The 25,712-nt window shown below is 41.2% G+C and overlaps 1 protein-coding gene across 2 annotated transcripts; it reads left to right on the top strand.

Annotated features, from left to right (window-relative positions):
• Positions 1-4,856: 4,856 nt before the first annotated feature.
• Positions 4,857-25,034, top strand: Zfp367 (zinc finger protein 367). Of its 2 annotated transcripts, NM_001361047.1 has the most exons (6): positions 5,683-5,964; positions 7,948-7,986; positions 12,376-12,526; positions 13,782-13,901; positions 15,710-15,848; positions 22,520-25,034. In NM_001361047.1, the coding sequence occupies exons 1-6, from the start codon at positions 5,956-5,958 to the stop codon at positions 22,740-22,742; spliced, it is 681 nt and encodes a 226-aa protein (NP_001347976.1). In that variant the 5' UTR covers positions 5,683-5,955; the 3' UTR covers positions 22,743-25,034. The 2 variants fall into 2 exon arrangements, with proteins under 2 accessions (NP_780703.1, NP_001347976.1); NM_175494.5 differs by lacking the exons at positions 5,683-5,964; positions 7,948-7,986 and adding an exon at positions 4,857-5,456.
• The last annotated feature ends 678 nt before the right edge of the window (positions 25,035-25,712 follow it).

The following is a 25,712-nucleotide window of genomic DNA, read 5'->3' as shown; positions in this document are numbered from 1 at the left end:
AAGTGTATGACTTTGTTAAATATTTTTATTGCTTTTGTGGGGCCCTCACAGTGTCTGTCTTAGCCAATGTCCTATTGTTGTGAAGAGATACCATGACCACAGTGATTCTTCTAAAAGAAAGCATTTAATTGGGGCTTGCTTACAGTTTCAGAGGTTTAGTCTATTGTCATATGGTAGATTGGAGATAGGGTACTGACTACAAATTCTACAGAAGTTTACTGAATCATAACTTAGAAAGCTGCTTCTTGGGGCTGGAGAGATGGCTCAGCAGTTAAGAGCACTGATTGCTCTTCCAGAAGACTGGGGTTCTATTCCTAGTACCCACATGACAGCTCACAACTGTCTGTAACTCCAGTTCCAGAGAATCTGGCATCTTCACACAGTCATACATGCAGGCAAAACATCAATGTACATACACATCTTTAAAAAGTCACTTCTTGATCAAAGGAGCTTGCCTTTTACTATAATGTTGTGATATGAACAATAGTCAAGATTCCTCCCTGTTATTGTGCTAAAACACTCTGATCAAAAAACAATTTAGGGGAGCCAGGCGTGGTGGCACACACCTTTAATCCCAGCACTCAGGAGGCAGAGGCAGGTGGATTTCTGAGTTTGAGGCCAGCCTGGTCTACAAAGTGAGTTCCAGGACAGCCAGAGCTATACAGAGAAACCCTGTCTCGAAAAACAAAACAAACAACTTAGGGGAGAAAAAGGTTTCTATCATCTTATACTCCCAGGTCATAGTTTATCATTGAGAGAACCTGGGCATGAATTCAAAGCAAGAACCTGAAGGAAGGATCCATGGAGGAATGGTGCTTGCTGGCTTACTCATAGACTGATATTTTGCTAACCTTCTTATACAATCCAGGAACACCTCCCCCAGGGAATTGTGCTTCTGATCTGTTAACAGACAATCTACCACAGAATTGCCTCAGGCAAACTGGTCTGGACACTCTCAATTGAGACTCCCTTCTCATGTGCATCTAGGCTGTGTCAAGTTGATAGTTAAAGCTAATTAAGACAGATAGCATTGGTTCTATTCTCTCCTTTCTTCCACTTGTCCTTTCTCTGTCCTTTGCTTTGAAACTGTGACCTCTCAGATCATCCCAGAAAACAAAGTAACAAAGTTAGCCTGTAACTCTTTTGCTGGATGCTTCTTTAGTTATATTAGACCAGGCTATAAAATCAGGGCTTGTGAGTTGTTCTTCATAGATTCTTGGCTAATGTTGGTAATAGTCTGTCTAGACATAAGGTAGTTATTTCATTTCTGTAGGTATAAGTATATAAAGCATCATGTGCCTCATTCTTCTTAATTTCCATGTTCCATTTTCTAGACACCTCACAGATAGTACTTTGTTAGCCTTTATTAAATGATGCCTCTTAATATCACCAACATGAACTGTTGATTACAAGAACTGTGTAGTGTTTCAAAGCAGAAGGTTAATATTTGTTGTAAATTAGAAAATTACTTTAAAATAGGTTCTTTAATCCAGGGATTTTATTAGAATCTGTTAAGGATCAGATAAAATTGCTCGGGATTAATGAAAACAAGAGGGATGTTTGTATACTGGGAACTCAATGAATGTAAGTTGTATATATTTATGTGTATATGCTGGTGTCCCAGAGTTCAGAGGAGGATGTCAGTTTCTCTGAAACTGGAGTTTCAGGCAGTTATGAGCTACCAGACATGCATGCTGGGAATCAAACCAAAGCCCTTTGCAAGAGCAGCAAATGTTGCTGAGCAATTTCTCCAGCCCTTCAGCTTCCATTTTCAAAGCTGCTTCATGTACATTTTTAGATGTGACACTAAATCTCTCTATATATTTTAAAGATATATTTATTTATTTTAGGTATATGAGTACACTGTAGCTGTCTTCAGACACACCAGAAGAGGGATTCCATTACAGATGGTTGTGAGCCACCATGTACTTGCTGGGAATTGAACTCAGGACCTCTGGAAGAACAGTCAGTGCTCTTAACCACTGAGTCATCTCTCCAGCCCTCTCTATACTTTTTAAATTGTTTTGTGTCTCACACAGGATAAAAAATTTTGCTTTGATAGCAATAGTCATGCTTCTTGACTCTATTCAAGTTCTACATGTTCAAGTTGAAAGCCCCCTTTTACTTTCTTTTTAAGGCTTTAGGATACATTGTAAAAGATTTGACAGACTTTTATCAAGCTTTTTTTCCGTAGCTTTTTTTCATGCTGAGGATTGAGCCCAAAGCCTTACAACACATGCCTAGGTGTACCAATAAGCCACACCCCCAAGGGACTACATTTTGAACACTGAAATAGTATAGCTGGTTTTTTGCTTGCTGAGTTTTAGCTTTTGGAGACTGTTTCTCTGTGTAGCTGTAGCCCTGGGTGGCCTCAAACTCTGAGGTCCGCCTGCCTTTGACACCTGCTGGGAGTAAAGGCATGCACTAGCACCCTGTCTTTTTAGTCTCAGCAGGAGACCACTGCTCGTCTGTGACGGGTTTTAGTGTCTTCAGAGTTAGTGTACATCCTTAGGCTGTTAATTATATCTAGGACAGAACATAGACATCAGGAATATACGCACACATTGCATATAGCCCCCTGGTGGCATCAAAGTGGAGCAAGAAGCAGCTCAGAGTGACTTCAGTTCTCCCAGAATCAAACTCACCACATTCCTGGCATGTTTTTCATTCTCTTGTGGCTGGAAGCAAGTGGAGTTGCCAGGTTACCCTTCATCAAGGGTAATTTTTAGAAACCTTGTCAGTGTTCTGCTTTCTGGGTGATTCATCTTGCACTTGAGCAGGTTAGTGTTGAATAGTAATTATTGGCCAGTGTTTAACCTGTGGGCCTCTTGCCCAGCCCTTCATTCAAGTGTTCCTGATAGCTATATCTTTTTTTTTTATTTTTTAAACTTTCACTATCAACTATGAAACAAAGTATTTTAGTGGATTTGAAACAATGTAGTAAGGTTTCTGTTGTCGTTTACAATATTATCCCATTGTGGGAAACAAAAGCTGAACTTTCCGTTTCCAGATTGACTATTAAAATCAGACTGTATTTCCCGTCCCGCCCCCCACCCCCCCATACAGTAGATACAAGCTGTGGTACCCAGCCAGCCTCCAGAAAAGAAATCCAATTTAAAATGTTAAATGTATATGAGTGTTTGGCTTCCTTGAATGTGTATCATGTGCATGCATTGTCAGAGGAAGCTACAAGAGGGAAGCAGATCACCTGGGACTGAAGTCACATACTGCCACCACTGGGAGCTTGGAACCCAAGTCTCCTGGAGGAGCAGCAAGTCCTCTTAACCATGGAGCCATTTCTCTGGCTGCTTTGTTCTTTTTTTTTTTTTTTTTTTTTAAAGATACTTTTACTTGTCCCACTTCAAAGATACAAATTACTCAATGTATCTTCTTGAAACATTTCACTTCAGTTCACAAGTTACTTTCTCTCCATAAAGTCAAATTTGACTTCGGTATCTTGCTAGGTATAGTTTATTTACCCAAAATAAAGATGTGGCTAAAAATAAGGTCACACTATTGGCTGCTTTGATTTGTTAATTTAGGCAGTTTTCTCTAAAACAACACTCTGGTGCCTAAATTAATTTAGGCATAGCTTTGTATTTGATGGAGTTTAGTTACCGGTTCTATCGCTTAACCACTGGATACTCATTCAGATATAAAAATCTTTATGGAGTCTCTACTAGGAACAGGCTGCCTGGGAAACGCAGCAAGCAAATGAGCTCCAGTTGCCAGTTCTATCCTTTAGCCTCTAAAGAGATTTTTAAAAAATCTTTGAACTGCTACCACCATCAGACTGCCTGGGAAACACTGCAAGCAAGTACGACCGGGAGCTGACTACTGTGCGAATGGTTGCTCATGCGTCCCACCGCGGTCCCGAGCCTGGCAGCAAGAACCAATAGTCCGGGAACCGTAGCAGGGCTGGTCACGGGACTCACATTAAGAACCCATGCCCTTAGGCAGGAGTGGTGACTCACGTCTTTAGTCCCAGTACTGGGTGTGTGTGTGTATGGAGGGGGGGGGGCGAATGGGATCTCTGACTTCGAGGCCCTCCTGGTCCCTACATAGGGAGTTACAGGGCAGCCAGGACTCTATAGAGACCCTGTCTCAAAACAAAAACAAGCCGGGCGGTGGTGGCTCATGCCTTTAATCCCAGCACTTGGGAGGCAAAGGCAGGTGGATTTCTGAGTTCGAGGCCAGCTTGGTCTACAAAGTGAGTTCCAGGGCAGCTAGGGCTATGCAGAGAAACCCTGTCTCGAAAAACAAAACAAAACCAACAACAACCCCCCAACGCCCAAAAAGAAGTGGTGCTTTGCTGGCGCCTTGAGCAGCCGTGGGTGGGGTGGGGTGGGACGGGCGCGGCCTCAGCCCTTTAAACTGGCTGCGCGCGGGAGGGGGCGGATTGGGTGGGGCGATGGGGAGGGCCCTCTCCACTGCAACTTCTCCAGACTCCTACCCTCTTTACACCCCCTCTTCTTCTGGTGGGGGAGGGACCCAGCATGCTCGCCCCGCCCACCACCACGCCCCTTTCCCGCAGCTCCTCCAATCAACAGCCTCTTTCCCCCTCCCCACCTTCGCAGGAGTCATCCGGCCAGGGTGGGGCTCCCGACGGGTGTGTCAGGACAAGACGCGCGCTCCTACAGACTTTCGAACGCAGTTGGCCCTCCAGACAAAAAAGTATGAGAGCGGCGGCCAATGACGTGGCAGTAAGGACCCGCGCTCGAATTGGTTCCGCCCCCTCCGGACGGAACACAGCCTGGACCCGGCTATTGGCTCTCGCGACCTGTCACTCGTCGCGGTGGCCAGCCGCAGGGTCCTCGCGGTGACTGGTTCCGCCCAGGCGCGAAATGTAACGCGGGAAAAGCCGAAGCGGGGACCGCGGCGGCAGGTTGTTATTCTCGGGGACTCGGCGCCTCGCGTCCCGTTTTCCTGTCAGCAACGCTGCTGCAGCCTGATCGCCCGGAGCCGCCTGCCATGAGCCGGCGGCTGTGAGGCGCCGAGACGTAGCAGCGCGGGCGAGCAAGGCAAGCTCGGGCCGCCGAGAGCGCGAGGGCTGCAGACGAGCCAGCATGATCCGCGGCGCCCCGGCACCCATGGCGGAGCCGCCGCCGGTCGTCTTCTGCCACGACTCCCCGAAGCGCGTACTGGTATCGGTCATCAGGACCACGCCGGCAACGCCTCCGTGCAGCAGCGTGGGGGAGCCCGAGCCGCCGCCGCCGCTCGTCCCCACTAGCCCCGGCTTCAGCGACTTCATGGTGTACCCGTGGCGCTGGGGTGAGAACGCGCATAACGTGACGCTCAGCCCGGGGGCGGCGGGCGGCGTCGTTTCAGCCGGACTGCCCGTGGCGGCTGAACTCCCGACGCTGCGGGGTGCGCCTCAGTCCTCCGCCTCCGTGGCCGCCGTGTCGGGCGGGGAGGACGAGGAGGAGGCGAGCAGCCCAGACAGCGGCCACCTCAAGGTGAGTGGCTCGGGCGGCCCCGGGCGCGGGGCGGCCTGGGGCCCGTTAACGGCGCCGCTCGCCAGCGGGGCGGGGCCGGAGAGGAAAAGCGGGGTGGCGGGGGCGGTGGCTGACAGGACGCTGACGTCACTGCCGCGCGCCAAAACCGGACCTTTGGGGGCAAGGTGGTCATGTGACGGGTGCGGCGCGAAGGCCGGTCTGAGGGCAGCAGGTGCAGCGGGGTGATGAGGGGGAGGCTCGCTGTGTCCAGATGCCTTGCACTGCTGTGCTTGTAACCTCGCGGCCTCGGCCTGCTTAGATGTGGGAAGGAAGGATGTGAGCATTTGGCTCCAGCCCACATTGGGGCGGGGGCCAAGTATCGCACTGTATCCCTGGCCTGCCTGGGACTCTCAGAGTTCTACTTTCCGAGTGCTGGAATTCAAGGCTAGCGACACCATGCCCTACTATACCCTTTACATCCGGAGCAGCTGAGGGTTAGGGAGTTTGTTAAAGCGTCTTCATGAAAATCGTATGTATAGCTAGCTAGTGGGAGTGTTGGCACACGGTGACTGTGCTCGGAAGGAACCGGGAGTGTGTTTATGGGGCTAGACTTAATACTGGACATTCATCAGAGCTCAGGAAGGTATCGGTAAATCTGTGTGTCGAATACATGGTATTGCAAGATAAATATGCAGTTTTCTGTTGTTGGTTGACTGCCAGAATAACTTGATTTGCTACAGGTGTAGCAAAGCAAATTACCCAGCGGATTAAGGGATGCCTAGTTTATCAATTGAAGCAAGTTTGGTAACATTGTGTATGGGCGGTAGCCAAAAAGGTGAAACTGTTTTGTGTGAGGAAGTAGGTACTTAGCTAGTGGTATTATTATAGAGCAGTAAAGTTGAAACTTGCACCACAGTGCATATTTGAAAGAACAGTAGAGATGTTGGTAGTAGAAACTGCGTTGGTGTAAGGAACAGCTATTGTTGCTGGCTTCAGGTCGCCCCTCCTGACATGTCATCTTAGGTACTTTAGGTATCTATAACTTTTGTATTAATTCAATATTTTAGTCCTTAGAAAATGCATTGTACAGTTAAGTGACATACAAAAATACCGTGGAAGTTTCTTGTATTTGACTTTTTAAAGTTGTAGTTAATTTATATTGTGTCTGCACTTGTGTATGACTGACACTGAAGTCAGTTTTATGAACCACTTTGAGGGTGCTGGGAATCTAGCTCAAGTTCTTTGGAAGAGCAACAAGTGCTTTTAACCATTGAGCTATCTCTCTGTCCCCTTTTCCCCTCAATTTGATTTTTGGATTATCAAAAAAAAAAAAAAAACTGTCGTAAATCAGTGGTTCTCAACCTTCCTAGTGCTGCATCCCTGTAATACAGCTCCAGTTGTGATGACCCCAACCATAAAATTATTTTCGTTGCTACTTCATAGTTATAAATTTGCTACAGTTATGAATCATAACGTCAATATCTGTTTTCCCCAATGACCTTAGGTGATCCCTGTGAAAGAGTTGTTCGACCCCCAAAGGGGTCTGGACCCCGTAGGTTGAGAACTGCTGTTGCTTGTATTTATTTGTTTTTCCAGACAGGGTTTCTCTGTGTAGCCTGGACTGTCCTGGAACTCACTCTGTAGACAAGGTGGCTTCAGTCTCAGAGATCCTCCTGCCTCCGGTCTCGAGCTGGTGAGAATTGTTGTAAAGAGATGAAATCATAGGTGTGTGCTTTTGGCTTGAATCAGACTTCTCTTTCCATAGATCTGTGTACATGTTCTCACGGTACTCACGGTACATAAGCTTGAGTTTTGTTTCTACATCTTTACCCCTTTCAGAGGGAAGTATACTAGAAGTAATGTGGAAATGAAAGGGCTGATATAGATGTATATTTTCCCCTTCTCACAGAACACTTAATTTTCAGAATTGATTTGATAACAGTCTAGTTCTTTTTTTAATTATTGGAGTGGTTCAAGGGCAGCTCCAGAAATTCATTTAGGATTCTCAACTTAAGAGAGAAAATTCGAATAGGCCTTTATTTGAGAAAGTGACCTTATTTATTTATGGTCAAGATGTTGTTGGTTTAAAGAGGGAGAGGGAGCCCAGCCCCCTTTATGCTGTTTTGGCGCTGAGGTTCTTACGGTGATGATCTACTTCTCCAGGCTTTGAGTGAGTGATGATGCTGGCTTGGCTGCTGAATCTGCTCACTTTCCAGGAAGATGGAGATGAGTGTGTAGTATGGCTAGTGTCAGCAGTGCTCCCATCACCCTTCATTCTGTCACTCTAAGGCACTAACAGCTGTGAGGGAGATCAGCGTTTGTTTCTGCTTGTTGCTATGACTCCCAGGGGAGGTGTTAACATCTGAGTTGTACACACCCTATGTCAGCTTTCACCCTACACTGAGTGGGTAAAGAGCACCTATCACCTGCCAGCATGTTTTGGACCCTCGTTTTAAGGTCACTTAGCACTATTTGTGTATATATAGCATTATCGTTTGTGGTTGAATTCTAGGAGAGACCAAGAACAACTACAGAGTCCTTGTCTTCCCAGGTACTATATTCCCCTGTCTGTACCCCTGTACTCCCTGTTCATATTGTATTCATGATATATGCTGTAGGGCACCGATCTTGCCCCTGTCTGACCTGTATCCACTTTTAATATCCAAACATCTAGATTGTGTGTTCACATAATTGATTTGTATATAGTGGCTTTTAATCATCGTAGAAACATTTATTCTGTTAGCAATAGTAGCTACCATTTTTTACCTGTCGTGGAGTGGGCACTTTGTAATGTTAGGAGTAAACTACCAGGCTGTCTGTTGAGCACTCTGAATTTTTTAATTTATCTAATATCATTTACCTGCTGAGAATGAGAAAAAGTGTCCCTAAGATAAAGGTCATATGATAGGTAGCAGAACTTCTGACACCAGCAGAACTCTTGTTTTCACTCTACATTATATTGTTCCCATATGTACACGTGTAAATGGACTTTTAGGGATTAATTTTTAAAATATTAAGTTGATGTAAGCATATGTAACTTATTTATGGCTTATCCAAATCAGTTGAGATGCTTTATATAAGGGCACATAGCTTGACATTGACTATTGACGTAGAGACTTGGAAAGTTGTGAATATAGATCGGGTGAGAGTAAGCAGATCTGAGCAGCATGGGGAGTTTGGATCCAGACCCAAATGTGTCATCAAGGCTCACAAACATTTCTAAAGATCATCATCTGCTGCTGCTTCTCCTCCTCCTCCTCTTCCTCTTCCTCTTCTTTCTCCTCCTCCTTTTTCCTGATTTATTGTGCTTAAACCTATCTTAATAGGCTTAATATTTTAAATCTATCTTAGATAGGTTTCTATTGCTGTGATTAAACACCATAACCAAAAGCAACTTGGAAGGCAGGGCAGGAACCTGGAGGGCAGGAGCCGGATACAGAGCGCTATTTACTGGCTTGATTCTATGGCTTATGGTGTCTTGTTACACAATAGAAATGCTAAGTCTGGCCTTTTAGTTGAACTTGTCAAAAACATTCAAGGACTTTTTAGGTCTTCTGTCTTCATATAATTATAAATACTTTCTAGAGGTTGGGAGATTATACAAAAGTTTTTAGTGGTGTAATCATCCAAAATTTCATGTTGACATTTTTTCTTTGAGTCAATAGTCTTGACAACATTTGTCCTTCAGTCTACAGATAAACTTAATTGGATGCTGATAAACATGCCTAGAAACATTGTTTTCTTATTATTAAGACAAAAATGAGAATGGCCTATTCAAGTAATATTGCTTATTTTAATATATATGGTTGGAGCTGGTGAGATGGCTCAGGGTGCAAAATGTTTGCTACATAAGCATGAAGACTTCTGTTTTGAGCCTTAGCATCCAGTATCCACATGAAAGCCATCTGAAGCATGTTTATAACACATTGATAGGAGTGAGGGTGTAGAGGGTCTCAAGGCCTCTGTCCAGCCTAGTAGAAATGGTGAATTTTGGGTTTAGTGAGAGACCTTGTCTCAAAAATATGGTGGAAAGAGAAAGAAGACACCTGACATTGATCTCTGGCTTCTAGATGTACACACACACAGGCATGCACACAGATATGTAGATACAGCTCATTTATTTGGAACATTAGATGATTATTTCCAATCTTATTTCCTTAATTAAAAGAATGCATTTATTTAACTATTACCTATATGTGGCAAGTATGTTGTATTTATGACTACAATTTATATGTGTGTGTGTACACATATACATATATATAATTTATGCATGTGTTGTTCCAACTGGGCATGTTTTATTTTTCTCTGGTAGCAAAGAAAATAGTGGGTAATTTATTTTAGTTTTTCTTTTTTTCTGTGTTTTGGGTTTGTTTTGGTTTGGTTTTTTTTTTTTTTTTTTTTTTGAGACAGGGTTTCTTTGTGTAGCCCTGGATGTCCTGGAACTCACTCTGTAGACCAGGCTGGCTTTAAATGCACAGATCCACAGCACTGGAGTTAAAGGTGTGCACCACCGTATCTGGCATGAACGTCTTTGAAAGTGAAACATTTGACTGAAGGAAAATAGGTTAGAGCTTATCATTTTAGGTATGAGGATAAGATTTAAGCTTTAGAAACCTATAGGTTTTTACATGGAGAACAGTGACATCTCTTAGCTGTGCGTGACACTTATAGCACTGTTAGGTTTTTCGTGTAACCTACAGATGTGACAACTTACCTGGGAAAGAAAAGGAATTTTTTTTTACAAGAACATGTTTGTTTTAGATTAGAGAAGATAGTGCAGGCGTTCCATGGATAATACTCAGTTTAGTTGTTTGCTTGCATGTTAAATAAGTGTAATACATTTGTGACCATGTTGGTACGCTATTAACTATTCAAGTTGTCTTGGTTTTTTGTGTGTTTGTTTTTTGAGATAGTCTCATTATATAGCCTAGACTGTCCTCAGATTGGTTTTGTAGCCTAGGCAGGCCTCAGACTCAGTTGCAGTCGTCCTGCCTCAGCTCCTCAGAGCAGGGATTTACAGGTATATGTCTTAATAGATTGTTTATTGTTTTTTAAAGACAAGTTCTCTGCTATGAAGTCTTGGCTGACCTTGAACTCACAGATCCACTTACCTTTGCCTCCCAAGTGCTAGGATCAAAGGTTTGTACCACTACATGTGGCCTTCTCAGTTTTTAATTTATGAAACATAAAGTTAATATTTTAAAGTGTACCCTGGACTTTTTAATTTGTTTTTTAAACTTATAAGAATGTATTTTGGCTGGTGAGATGGCTCAGTGGGTAAGAGCACCCGACTGCTCTTCTGAAGGTCTGGAGTTCAAATCCCAGCAACCACATGGTGGCTCACAACCATCTGTAACAAGATCTGACACCCTCTTCTGGAGTGTCTGAAGATAGCTACAGTGTACTTACATATAATAAATAAATAAATCTTTAAAAAAAAAAAAAGGGTTAGAGCAGAGCATTCTGGGAGAGGGTCAGCAGTTAGGCCTGAGGGAATTTGAAAAATGCATTTTAATGATAGTGGTCCCTTCATATGAGCTTCTTTTAAAAAGTGGAAACAAACCAGGTATCTGCTTTCTAGTTAATCACTGTTGGCTATTCCATAGAGGTGTGTCTGGAACAGGGAGGGGGCTCTGCTTCCCTTTGGGCATAATTAGTCAGTGCACTAACAATTATGTACATTCAAACTTGATTATTTTAAATATGATCTTCAGCTGTACTGTAAATAGAGTACTGCATTGTAGTCTCCATATGTTTATTATTTCCTATAATATTTAAGAATTGCCTAAACATATACAAAATGTACAGTTACTAAAACAGCTAATTATTTCTTTCTTCCCCTATGAAAGGAAGGGGCTTTGCTGTTCTTACATGGCTAGAACCATAATAAACAATGTACTTGCAATTGTAACATAAGTATTACAATGTTATTAGTAATAATCTTGAAGCCTTGTTTTTTGAAGTCCATTTTATTTTAATCAGTATATTGCACTAATTATTTTAGGTATTTTCATTATATGAAATCTACCATGTGTCAGATGATTTAATCTATTTAAGTGTTGATCTGCTAGCAGAACTTGTACATTTTACAGTAACTCAAAACTAGTAAGGAGAACAGTTCACCGGTGTTTAGTTTTATATTGAGGTGCTCAGGTTGGAATAAAGTGATGTAAAAAGCAAAAAAAAAAAAAAAAAGAATGTATTTTGAATTACCTTAGCTTCAGTGGGTAAGCCTATTAGAACTACTTCTGTGTAGCTCCATCTATCCCCTCTTATTAATGTCCCTTTTTTAGTGCAGAATACTGAGATCAAGCTCAAGGCCACTGGCCTAGGCAAGTGCCTTATACGGGCAGGGCGGTGTGGTGGGAGGCACTGACAGGACACACACTTTGTTTTCCTTACCCAGCTGTTTACATCTCTGCTACAGCCTCCACTTTCTTTGGGTAGAGCTTCTGACTGGGTTCATGGTTTACTGAGAGCATGCTCCATTTTCTGTGAAATCTCCCTGACTTTCCCATGGGCTTTTCCTGTGTCTGCTTGCTTTAGGTAAACCCAATTTTTTAGTCCAGAGAGCAGCAAGTTGTTTGTGAACAATGCCCTCTAAATAGTTGTATGTCCTGAAAGATACCTAGATTAGATGGGGTAAACATAAGTGCCTTGTGTCAGTCCACTTAGTGGCCCATCCAGGTCATAGCAGATAGTTTTTCAGGATAGGTTCTGGTCTGCTTTCTGCATGTGGGAACAAAGTCACACACTAAGAACAGAAACCTTTTGAAGGTTTGCTACCAGGTAAAGGAAGAATGGGCAAGTGGAGTACTTTAGGGGTGTTTGCTGGTATCTGCAGAGAGGTGGGCTACTAGAACCACTCACTCAGTTTGTATCTTATGCTGCTTTAGTGATTCCAGGAAATCATATTAAAGTTTATAAACCATGTTAACAGGATGGAATCCGACGTGGAAGGCCCAGAGCAGACACTGTTCGGGATTTAATAAATGAAGGAGAGCATTCATCTAGCAGGATTCGCTGTAACATCTGTAACAGGGTATTTCCAAGGGAGAAATCACTCCAGGCTCACAAAAGGACTCATACAGGTAAGATGACAACAGTGTAGAAGTGGCTAGAAGTGATACTAGATTAAAACTTGATTTGGTACTTAAGTTGTTAATTAATGTTATTTAATTGGGTTAAATAATGTTCATATAAATTGTGTTATTTTTTTTATATTGCCACTATTACTTTGAAGTTTTAAAAATCAGCCACTGTTACTCAGTTGCTTTTTGGTGGGGAATGGTGGGTCTAGGTTAAACAAAACATTGTCAGTTGTGTCATTGTTATTCCATCTCCACCTACCTGAATTTTGTTTCCTCTAACACTTACATGTCAGACATTTTTATTTGTATATAGAAGTCCTTGCAGTCTGTATAGAAAGCAAAATACTTTGTAGAAGGCCTATGTTCTTTCTATAATGTTGACCCCAGGGAGAGGAGCCTTATAGTAAATCAGTAATAAATAATACATTAATTATGATTGCCATTTTTGAGCACCTTATCTAGGTTAGCACTATGCTGCAGTACTTAAAAATTTAAATGAAACAGAAAGTGAAGAATTTCTTCAGAAGGAGATTCCTATGTGCATAATCATTACAGGACACTTCCCAGGCAGACACCGAGTGCAGCTGAAAGCCTGCAAACTCTGAATTTGAATGGGCAGGGAAGATGCGATCTTAAGGATAAGAACCAGATGAAGAGGCATTGCCTCCTGGCTGGAATATCTTCTGGAGGAAACTAAGGACAGTTCTCCCATCTCCAAATAGATAAATGAATTTGGTGACATTTTGCATGCTGAGAAGAATTATCAGGCAACTTTTTAGCAGTCCAAGGAGCTCAGGAGGGGTTGGGATAGTTTGAGAAATGACTGGTGCTAAGAGTTTTGTGCTGGTGCCTCCATCTTGAAATACAATGTATGAAGGAGGCTAGATGCCAGCTAGCAACCCATTGGAGTATCCCCTATGGTTGAGTGAGACCAAGAAAATAGCCACAGAAAGTGGAAGTTGGAGATAGTTTATAGATCAGAAAAGAGCTCATAGTTGGACTGTTGAGGAGAAAAGTATAGATAAGCTGAAGATGCTAATAACAAGGGTTGAACCTGGGTTTCTAAATGCTCAAGACCTAGAGGAGGTAATGTGCTTTATGGAGGAGAGGCGCTCCAGTGCCACCCTTTGTCTGCCTGCCTGTGCACTGTAATGCGGTATGTCATTTCTCACTGGAGTTCTGACCCATATGAAGAGGATTTTCCTCCTGCCCCTTCTTGTTCCCTCATGTCTGATTTTGATGTCTGTCTCCTTAGGTGAGAGGCCATACCTGTGTGACTACCCAGACTGTGGAAAAGCCTTTGTTCAAAGTGGACAGCTCAAAACCCACCAACGTCTTCATACCGGAGAGAAGCCTTTTGTCTGTTCAGAAAACGGTATGGTGTTAAGGTGATATTTTAGGAATAGCTACTAACCAGCTAGTAGTTAGAGTAAGTTTTACTTATATTTTTTTGACAAGAGGAAATTTTTGATAAGCTTTTATAAAACATCATAAACTCCCATCCCCAAGCTATGCACACCTTTGCACATGCTAGACAGGTACTCTCATGGAGCTACATACCCAGCCCAAGCTTTAAGAAGTAGAAACATTCATAATAAATGTAGCCTTTGAGGTAGGCTTTTATATTGGTTGATAAACTATTTAACTAGAGTAAGTGTATCTTTTCTTTTTCTCTTTTTTTTCTTAAAGATTGATTTATTTTATGTATGTGAGTACACTGTAGCTGTCTTCACACATACCAGAAGAAGGCATCAGATCCCATTACAGATGGCTGTGAGCCACCATGTGCTTTCTGGGAATTGAACTCAGGACCTGTGGAAGAGCAATCAGTGCTCTTAACCTCTGAGCCATCTCTCCAGCCTCGTGTATCTTTTCTTTAAAAGCACTTTTTTTTTTTGGTTTTTTGGTTTTTTGGTTTGTTTTGTTTTGTTTTTCGAGACAGGGTTTCTCTGTGTAGCCATGGCTGTCCTGGAACTCACTCTGTAGACCAGGCTGGCCTTGAACTCAGAAATCCGCCTACCTCTGCCTCCCAAGTGCTGGGATTACAGGCATGCACCACCACTGCCTGGCTCCTGTGTATCTTTTCTTAAAGGGACCTATTTTTACATCCATCTATTTGAGTGTGTGGCAATAAGAGAACCACTTAGGTTATCAGGCTTGGTGGTAGCAACACCTTTTTCTTTCTTTCTTTTTTCTTTCTTTTTCTTTTTCTTCTTTTTCTTTTCAGGCTGTCCTGGAACTCAAAAATCCGAATGCCTCTGCCTCCCAAGTGCTGGGATTAAAGGCATGCTCCACCACTACCCAGCAGGTGGCAAACCCTTTACTCAGTGAGCCATCTTGCTGGCCCTCTTAAATGAATGGTTGGTTGGTTGGTTGGTTGGTTGGTTAGTTTAATCACAGACACATATACACACACATTTCAGTGTAGTCCTGCCCCCTTTTTGTAGTTTTCTTGAATATTTTTTAAAATCTTATAAGTGTTTACAGGCTATTTATTTTTAGTTTCTACATATGAGAGGAAACCTTTTTGTTTCTCTCTGAAACAGGGTCTCACTGTGTAGTATTGCATGGCCTGGAACTCCCTATATAAGCTAGGCTGGCTTCAAACTCAAAGATATCCACCTGCCTCTGCCTCCTGAGTGCTAGAATTAGAATCAGAGGTGTGTAACACCATGCCTGACTCATTAGAAAACCCTTGTTTTGTTTGTATTTAAAATTTATCTTATGAGTATGTGGTTGTGTATATGTATATTTGTATATATATTATATATGTATGTATATGTACCATGCTCAGAGAGGACGTGGGGGTGGGGGCTGGAGAGATTGCTCATCAGTAAAGAGCACTGGCTGCTCTCCCAGAGTTCAATTCCCAGCAACCCTATGGTGGTTCACAACCATCTGTAATGGGATCCGATGCCCTCTTCTGGTGTGTCTGAAGACAGCTACAATGTGCTCACATACACTAAATAAATAAATGTTTGGAAAAAATTATTTATTTATTTATTTATTTATTTAAAAAAGAGGGCATTGGACTTTATGGATGTGCCTCGGAAGCGTCCATAGAAGCTTGTATGGTTAAAGGATTCAGCATCTCTCTGCCTTCCTTGTATATCTCGAAGCTGTATATATTTCGTATGCCTGAATGGTCACATTCTGGTGAGCATTTCCTTCTGTGTTTTAAAGGGTGCCTAAGCAGATTCACCCATGCAAACCGCCATTGTCCAAAGCACCCTTATGCCCGGCTGAAGAGAGAAGAGCCAACGGACGCACTCAGCAAACACCAGTCTCCGGACAACAAGGCTGCTGCTGAGTGGCTGGCAAAGTAAGGCGGTGTTTGTGTGTGGTCTCCCAGAAGATGTCTTTGGGGCTTGGGTTTATGTTAGAGTTTGGGCATTCTTTCATTTTAAGTAAATTACTTACGTATGTTTTATAAAATAGTTCAGAATAATCCTTAATTTCCTGTAGAGTTGTCATGAGTGCTTGGGATCTGTGTGTGACAGAAATAATAGTTTATGTGCCCCAAGCACAGTGTATTTCATTTTCTTTGTTTCACTGTTGAAAAGTATGGAACACTCATGAATTTGCAACAAGGAGGCAACATGAATGGCAACAAGGAGGTCAGCATAAAAATCTTTCTCTGAGAATATTTGACTTAAGAACTTGTTTGTTGTTAACATCACTGAAGTTTCTCTGCAGTGCTGTTGGGTCCCTTATTGTGCTGCTACAGCTCTTCCTGCTAGCTATGCCACAATGGGCAGGTATTTATTGATAACCATGTCACTGTTGTTTCAGGCTTCTCTGCTCTTTACAGGAGGCCTCACTTCTTCCTTTAGCCATTCTGCTCATCTTTTTTTCTTACTTGGGCTAAATATCATTTCAGGAAAAGCTTACTTGACCTTCCCCTGGAACTCCTAGAACAAACAATCTGGGACCAACTTCATAGATGGAGGCTAGTATCATCCTGAGTGTGGAACCCAAACCTTTGCTGTAGTACTCAGAGCCCCTGTGACCCGTCAGGATTCTCTTTTTCCAGTCTTCAAGTTGTACTGAACTAACAGTTCTTTTAATGCTTATGTACTGCCAATGTTCCTAGTGTTCAGAGATAGATTTCCTAAAGGGACATAGGTGTATTTTATTTATTTGTAAACAGGGTCTTACAGTGTTGTCCTGGCAGTTCTGGAACTTGCTATGTAGAGTAGGCTGCCCTGAAACTCACAGAGATTTATCTGAGTCTGCCTCTGATCTGCAGGGATTAAAGGCATGTATGATAGGTTGTATTAAAGTGTACAGTTTGATACATGTGACATTTGTCTACATCATGGAACCCCCATAGTCAAAGTAATGGATGTGTCTGTCATATCCAAGTTTCCTCAAGCTCCTTTATAGCCCCTCTCAACTGCACAGCTTCCAGCTAGCACTCCTCTTCTGGGACAGTAAACTAGTTTGTATTTTCTAAGGCTTTATAGAAATGTTATCAAGTGGCTGCTTTAACTCAGCAGCATCATTTGAGGTTCATGCATATTGAGTGTTTCAAGAGTCTCTTCCTTTTATTTCAGGGTAGTAATTTATTGTGTAGCTCTAAATCAGCTTGTTTAGTCAGTCACCTTTTGATAGATGTTTGAGTTGCGTTTAGTATTTTAAATAAGGCTGTAAGCATTAGTATACAAGGCTTTATATTGGCACTGTGTACATGATGACAATTTAAATAAGCATTTTAGACACAGTGAGTGGACATTTTCATTTTCTCTTGTGACTTATCAAGTGGTTACAATAAGACTAAGCTAGAATTAAAACTAATGTTAAATATTTTTGGATAAAGTGTATTATTGACATTACTTTCTTGGTCATATTTCTTTTTTCTTTTATGTTTGTTGGTTTGCTTCTGTTTTTCCAGACAGGGTTTCTCTGTGTGGCCGTGACTGTTCACTCTGTAGACCAGGTTGGACTCAACTTGGAGACCTGCCTGACTCCATACCTGGCTGTTGATCTTATTTCATACGTTTAATGTTTAATCCTGTCAAAAGTTACCCTTGCACTGCCCCCTCCACCCAGCACCCCCCCCAAAAGAAACCAAAGCTGGGGTGGTGGCTATATAGAGAAACCCTGTCTTGAAAAAAACAAAAACCATTATTTTGTTAAATAAAAAGTAGTTTTCCCCCCTCCCCCATGGTTCTGAAGCTCCTGATGCTGAGGCCCTTGTATGTATTAGGTAGATACTCTGCTACTGAATCAGAAGATAAGATAGGTTCCTAGGGTTCACTCATACATAATATAGATAGATTATAAATAAAGGTAGGGTTCTTTTGTTTGTTTGTTGTGTTGGGGATTGAACTCAGGGCCTTGCTTCATACATGTTATGCAGATATTCTACCTCTGAGCTACATATCCAGGGCATCATATAGTGTAATGGCAAACGTGATTAGAGAATGCAGTGGGAGGTTTAAAACAGCAAGTGTCTGATTATAGACACGTGAACAGGAATCTTTATTCTCCAATCTAAGTTTTCCATATAAATGGGATTTCCATGTACTACCTCTGAATAGCTTCAGATACTTACTAAGGATCCATTTTAACAAAATTTCATTTTTAGTAGTGTACATTCATTAGATACTGTAATGGGTTTCATAAAATACATACAAGTACGTTGATGACAGCAATCCCTGTGTCCTCCTAGTCCCCTTCATTCCCTCAGTCTTATTTCTACTTTCACGACATATAAATAATTTAGTGTGGCTATATAAAGTCTGAAATCCACAAATGAGAGAAAATGTGACATTTGTCTTTCTGTCTCTATACAATTTCATGGCTGAATAAAATAAAATCCATGCCAGGCGGTGGTGGCGCACGCCTTTAATCCCAGCGCTTGGGAGGCAGAGGCAGGCGGATTTCTGAGTTGGAGAACAGCCTGGTCTACAAAGTGAGTTCCAGGACAGCCAGGGCTACACAGAGAAACCCTGTCTCGAAAAAACAAACAAACAAACAAAAAAATCCATTATGTATTGTTTACTGTGATGGGACCTGGGAGAATGGAGCCATTAAATGAGACAGACTGAAGTCTCATGCAATAGCTAACTTTATTCAGAACATCAGACAGTTTATACTCTGAGTAATAAGAGGAGTAACATATGCAAAGTGTACAATCACAAGGGCATTATAAACAAATAACAGCTAGTTGTAATGAATAATCTGAAGTAAACTCACTCCAGGCCACTACACCTGGGAGGTGCTTGAAAGCATGTATATTTGAAGAAACTGAGATCATAAGCCTTGCTAGGTGGCGGTGGCACAGGCCTTTAATTCCAGCACTTGGGAGACAGAAGCAGGTGAATCTCTGAGTTTATGGCCAACCTGGTCTACAAAAAGGATTCCAGGACAGCCAGGGCTACACAGAAACCTTGTCTTCAAAAACCAAAAACCAAACAAATCACGACCCTTGTCTTGGTTTCTTGGTGTTCTCTCACAAGCACTCAGAAATCTCACATGACTTCATTCTAGGACCATGTTCTCAATATTTTAAATGAAGGATATCCAGAGTAGTTTCAATTTGAGATGTTGTAGATAAATTGTCTTTTGATGCATGAATATCCTTTAAACAAATTATAAACATAGTGAATAATTTTAGAGTAGTGAAAGTAGTGAAAGTATTGTGTCTAATACTCTGCCCCCAAGAATAGGGATCAAAACTATGTCAATACTATTGATTGTATTAGTATATTGATCAAAAAAGAAAATCTAGGGACTAGCTTGAAAAGAAACTGATATGAGTAGTTGTTTTGGTCTCTTGTAGAATGGAAGCCCATATTTGCTCTTTATTAGGATCACAAATATCATGATGTCCTTTGAAAATGGGAAATTATTTAAATTCAAGGAAAAATTAAATGTGTTCCCCTTTTAGAATGAATAAGTTTATTACAGTCCCAAGGTCCAGTCATAAACACAGTCATTCATTAGTAAACCTAACAGAAGCTGGGCCCATACAATCTACGGATTGAAGGGCAAGGAGGATGAGGAACATAAGACCAATACATGAACTCAGAGATCCATAGGCCAAAGCAGCTGGCATTGCTAGAAAGATATTCTCAGGTGACATAGGGCTCTGTGTGTTTACTTCTCCCTTGGTGCATAGGGCTTATCGTACCCCAGACTGGTAGACATGACTTAGGACACAGTCTCTTTTTTTGCCCTTTAACTGGAGGTTTGCTATCTTTCTAGTGACTTCCACTGCCCTCCACCATCCTTGATGGCCTGGGGCAGGAGGAGCCACAGAATGAGAAGGAGCTAAAAGATTTAGAGCAGATTGCTAGAGTTATTTTGAGGCTAAGCAGAGCAATTCAGGAGAGGCAGAGAAAGAATCCAGATTGAATCAGTCAGCGTGGAGAAGAGTTTGAGCCAGAACAGCTGAGTTGAACCATCCAGCCAGAGCTCAGAAAGAGCTAGAAAGGGTAAGCTTATTCAGCAGCAGTTTCAGAGGCTGAAAACATTCTAGGCATAGATAAGATTGTACAGAGGCTGGAAGCCTCCAGGACTAGGCCTAGGTTAGCCCGGAGAATAGTTTACAAAGATTTTATGAATTAACCGTAATAGATGAATTAAAACAGCCAGTTCTACCTATTGGGCTGAAGAAAAGTATTACTAGGTAAATGACAGTCTGGACCATGAATCCCTCCTATACCTTTAGATGAACCATCAATAAAATAAGTATTTACCTATGGAATGGGAGAAGATTGGACACTTTTTTTATAATCACAATTCAGTTCATATGAGAGAACCCCACAGATTGCCAGCTGGACCATGATTTCCTCTACGCCCATAGTAAGGGAGTAACTGGGGTGGTTGGTGCACGCCTTTAATCCTAGTACTCAAAAGGCAAATGCAGACAGATCTCCCAAGTTTGTGGCCAGCCTGGTCTACGGAGCTAGTTACAGGATAGCCATGGCTACACAGAGAAACTGTCTTGAAAACATCCACAACAAAAAGAAAACTACCTGTAGACTTCTGTCATGCTTTTAAAAACTGATAGTTGGTTGAGGGTGATTATAATACAAGAATCAAATTAATATAATTGTTGACATTGGGTCCTCCCCTGACTTACAAGAAAAGGAAGGTAAGCAGTTAGTATTTTATGGCTCTTACAGTGTAAAGGTGGGGAAAATAGGTTTAAAGGCCGTCAAGGATCCACATGAGTTGCCTCTTTTAGTTGCCTCTTTTAGTCTGAATTGAGATAGCTAACTCTTTTCTTGCTTCTGGAGATACTATATGGGAACTAGCCAACACTGACTTTCCTTTTAGGGTTTCAAATGGATTGGTTAGTGCATTGGAAAGAAACAGCTCGTGGGGCTTGGAGAGGAATTGGTAAATGAATTTCATTTCCTTGCTGTACCCTAGTTTGCTTAGGTTATAAAGTTAACTTTTTCATAGGCTCTCCTAAATCCTCATCAAAAAAATGGAGAGAATTCAAAATTAGATTATGAAATTTCTCACCCCATTCTTCTGGGTCATTTTCAGGCCATGGATGATACACATTTGAAGGAAGCTCTGGTAAGAGTGCTGAGGGAGACATCGCCAGCATAGTTATTGGTGGAGCTGTTTTTACTTTGAATTTTGCCTGAATGGGGAAAATCCTTTTTGCCTTTTTTTACCCATTTTAAAGTTTAATCATCCAGTTTATATTCATGCAAGGAATATAATATGCAAGGAATATCTTCCTCATGATTAATATCCTCCTTAGGTGTTTTGATAACAGTCCAAATTAATGCCCAAGCAACCCATAATTGAATGGGATCTTTTCACCTTCTTTTTATGCCTTTTCAATATTCTTTCAGACTCTGTCCTATACTTCATCTAAAATTTCTTACTGTGAAAACAAGTGATTGTAATTATAAACATCTTGCAAGCAATTTAATAGTTGTGATTTTAATACTTGTGTTCTTTTAAAAAATGATGTAGACACTCAATCATGGCTCTTACTCTCTAATCTCTTAGCTGACTCCAGGTCCTTGTTATACTGCCCTTGGTGGGACCTGGGAGAGTGGAGCCAATCAATGAGGTGAACTAATGTCTCATGCAATAGCCAACTTTATTCTGAGCGTCAGACAATTTATACTCTGAGGGTTAAGAGGAGTCACTGTACAATACAAGTACAGTACTTGTACAAGTGTACAGTTACAAGGGCAGGCCTCATACAGCATAAACATGTTTTTCCATAGAGGCATATAAACAAATAACCGTTGTTGTAACTAATATGCTCACTTCTATCCACTGTACCTGGAAGGAGCTCAAAAGCATAATCCAAGAACAATTCCATATTGTTGAAGAAACTGAGGTCACTAGACTCTTGGTTTGTTTTTTGGGAGTTTTATCACAAGCACTCAGAAATCTCCTGCTACTTCAATCTTGGACTGTATCCCAACAATGTTACATACCACATTTTCTTTCTTTGATCATCTTTTTACCTAGGTTTGGTTACTGTGAACAGTGACCAGTGGCACTATGAACAGTGCTGGACTACGTGTGCAAGTATCTCCATAGTCTGTTGACTTGGGTGTGGGATATCTGGGTCATATGGCAGTTGTATCTTGAGTATTTTGATGAAGTTCCACAAAATTTCAGTAGTGGCTGAGCTATTTGTATTCCTGTCAGTTTGTAATGGGTCTGATTTAGACAAGATGAGATATCGGTGTAAATGTACATGTTTCTTACTGTTGTACTCCATCTGTTGAGAACTAAAAATGATTTTTGAAAAGTGTTTTATGTGTTTGTACTTGAGTGTATTTGTGTGCAGGAGTTCATGGGGCCCAAAGAGGGCATCAGATCCCTTGGAACTGAAGGTACAGACAATTGTGAGCTGCCACGTGGGTCCTGGGAACCCAATCCAGGTCCTCTGGAAGAGGAGCTAATACTCTTAACCTCTGAACCACCTCTCCAGCATCCACTAAGAAAATACTTGACAATCTGATATCTGCCATATAAACAATATGTTTGCCTTTTACACAGGTACTGGGAGATGAGAGAGCAACGCACCCCCACCCTAAAAGGCAAGCTAGTTCAGAAGGCTGATCAGGAGCAGCAAGACCCTCTGGAGTACCTCCAGTCTGATGAGGAAGACGATGAGAAGAGTGGCGCCCAGCGCCGGCTGCAAGAGCAACGAGAGAGGCTGCATGGGGCCCTGGCACTCATTGAGCTGGCCAATCTGACAGGGGCACCACTCCGCCAGTAGCCCTCACACTGACTCTTCACTGTACAAAAGTACTGCCCAGCATACTTACAAAGTAGATCCTTGGGCATAAGCTAAGCACCTTATTTGCTTATCATAGGCTGCTATTCTGTAGAAATTTATGAAGAATGTTGTTGCCTCAGATGGGGTGAGAGAGAATTGCACTTTTTTTTTATATGGAAATAGATTTGATGTAAAGTTTAAACTATTTTGTAAATATGGATTGCAGTTACAGGGTAGAAGCTACAAGTTGTGGGAAGCTAGGTTTTGCAAGTTTAATGCATTCATTGGAAGCAGTTCTCACAGGAAGCACTTTGTGAATAAGACATTTGTGTGAAAAAACAGATTGGTACAAATAGCCAAAGAAGGTTGAAATAGATTATTTATAAGATCATTTTTAACAGTGTATGTTAGTGTGTGTGACAGTACTGTAAACACTGAAGCAGAGCAGTGTGAGACATATGTATAAAATACATATTTTTAAATTGCAGAATAGCATGGCCAATAAGTCCAGAGAAATGGGAGGCCAACTATTTGGAAAGATGATATAAGTTATGGACTTGGAAGAAAAAAGGTATTTGAGGCTCTTGGTAAGATGGGTACTAGTTTTTAAAATTGGTATAAAATGAGTTTTATCCCATCTTCCTGGGCTTTTTAACTCACTGTAATGCTGATGCTTAGAAAGCGCTCGTCACTTGGCTTGTTGACTGGAGACTTTTGCACATTGCTCAGCTGCTGGACCTGAGTGATTAATCTTGCAAAGTCTATGTAACCTGGCAACTGGTGCATGTATGTGTACACCAGTGAGATCTATTATGGGCCCTGTAATGAGATTGGCACTTGTGTTTGTATTAATAAAAGGGACATCTGCAGGGTTGTTTTGTAGTGAAATGTTTTAGGTCTTTTGATAGTAAACACTAAATTTTAATTGTTCTGCTTGTTTAGCGTTATTAGTGGATGGAAGCCTCCATATTTATATTTTCAGTGCATATTGCCACCTTTCTGCTTCACTTCAGAATAACATGCCAAGCTATTTTGTGTTCACTAAGTTTAGCTGTCAGTTAAACACTTGAGTAAATATTGGCTACTCAAATATGCGGGCTTCTGAGATAGTTTTAGCTGCAAGTGTCTTTCTTGTCTGGTGGTTCAAAACCATTTTCTCCAAATAGATGAAGTTATTGAGCACGTTGTGTACTAAGGCATGAATAGAATTCTAGGGGCCAAGCAGCCACCTCTTTTATGGAGTCAAGAATCTATCACTTGAGCTTTTGTTAAAAGTTGAATGAAATTATATGCAGAGCATAGTGATTTATAGACTCCTTAATTGGAGACTTCAAAGTAATGGGAGGAAAGATGGGCTCCTCAGTGCCTTTTTTTTTTTTTTGAGGTAGCATCCTACAAGTGTAGATTACACATTACTGAGAATGTAGGCTAAAGTCTCGGTGGTTGCAGTACACAAGTAGTTAAATTGTGTAGCCTTGGAGAGTGGAGGGAAGAAATGTCTTGAGAAGCGCCAATGTGAAGCTGAAGTTGTGGTAGTTAGAATAATGTGTATGATGAGGACATACTTTAAAAATGGAATTCCTCTGTACAGTCAATTTCAGATCTTTAGGGGCTTTTTGTAATAAGAGAATTTATATTTGTAATGGTCTAAGAATGTTATCTGTAATCTGGTATGTAGAATTTTAACTTGGAGCACTTATAAGTATGATAAGAGACCGACCATACATAGCATCTAAATATTCTTGGTTTAGGGTTCGATATTTTCTCTAGAAATTTTCCTCAGATAAATGGGAGTGTATGAACCAAAACATAACACTCATCAGTCTTGGGAAATTTTAAATCTGATCAGCTCACCTTAAGGACAGCAGTCCAATTGAAAAATGCAATTAGTCAATTCGCAGATAAGATTTAAGGCCTTCAAAAAGTAAGGGCTTGCTTTGTTTCTTCAATTGACTTTTGTCAACCATTGAGGTTAATATTCACATGAATTTTTTATTTGTATGATTGGATAGTTTAAGAAATTATTCCAACTGCTTACCATTGGCCATGTTTTAAAGGGTTATATATTTTGTTTTGATATAAGCTATGTACTTGGACAAAATACATTGGCATCTAAAATTTGAGGTGTGTTATGACTGCTTTTTGTTTTAAAAATGTGGTTACATTCAGATTTTTGAAGTGTTTTATGCTTCATATGGCTAAGTTGTAGTTTGGCAGAGTTAACAGCATATTAATAAACATGCTGTAATTTTAAAAGATGCTTTGAATAAAATTTTATTTTAATTTAAAGCATAAAGTACATGGGTCATTCTTACAGTTTTTTTTTTTTTTTTTTTCTTCTTGGTTTTTCGAGACAGGGTTTCTCTGTATAGCCCTGGCTGTCCTGGAACTCACTTTGTAGACCAGGCTGGCCTCGAACTCAAGAGATCCACTTGCCTCTGCCTCCCGAGTGCTGGGATTAAAGGCGTGCGCCACCATGCCCGGCTTTATTCTTACAGTTTTTATCATTTGTTTCTCTATCAAAAATACAAAAACCATGATAGATAGATAGATAGATAGATAGATAGATAGATAGATAGATAGATGGATGGATGGATGGATGGATGGATGGATGGATGGATGGATGGATGGATGGATGGATGGATAGATAGATAGATAGATAGATAGATAGATAGATAGATAGATAGATAGATAGATAGATAGATAGATAGATAGATAGATAGATAGATATGATTGGATAGATCCAAAAAAAAAAGAAAGAAACAACCCTCAACCTGACATTCTTTGTCTCAGTTGTCTCAGACAGCTTTTTTGAGGTTGTGGGTTGACTTCAGAGTATCATATACACTATGCAAGCATCCTACTGCTGAGCTACATCATGTACCCAGCCTTCAGGCTTTTTTTTAAAGCATAGTATGAATTACTGTTTCTTTAAAATTATGGTTTGAAATAGGGTCTCACTTTGTAACC

Source organism: Mus musculus, chromosome 13, assembly GCF_000001635.26.
Source record: "Mus musculus strain C57BL/6J chromosome 13, GRCm38.p6 C57BL/6J".
Taxonomy (NCBI): Eukaryota; Metazoa; Chordata; class Mammalia; order Rodentia; family Muridae; genus Mus; species Mus musculus.
The sequence above is the reverse complement of the archived record's forward strand: the minus strand, read 5'-3'. Positions and strand labels throughout refer to the sequence as shown.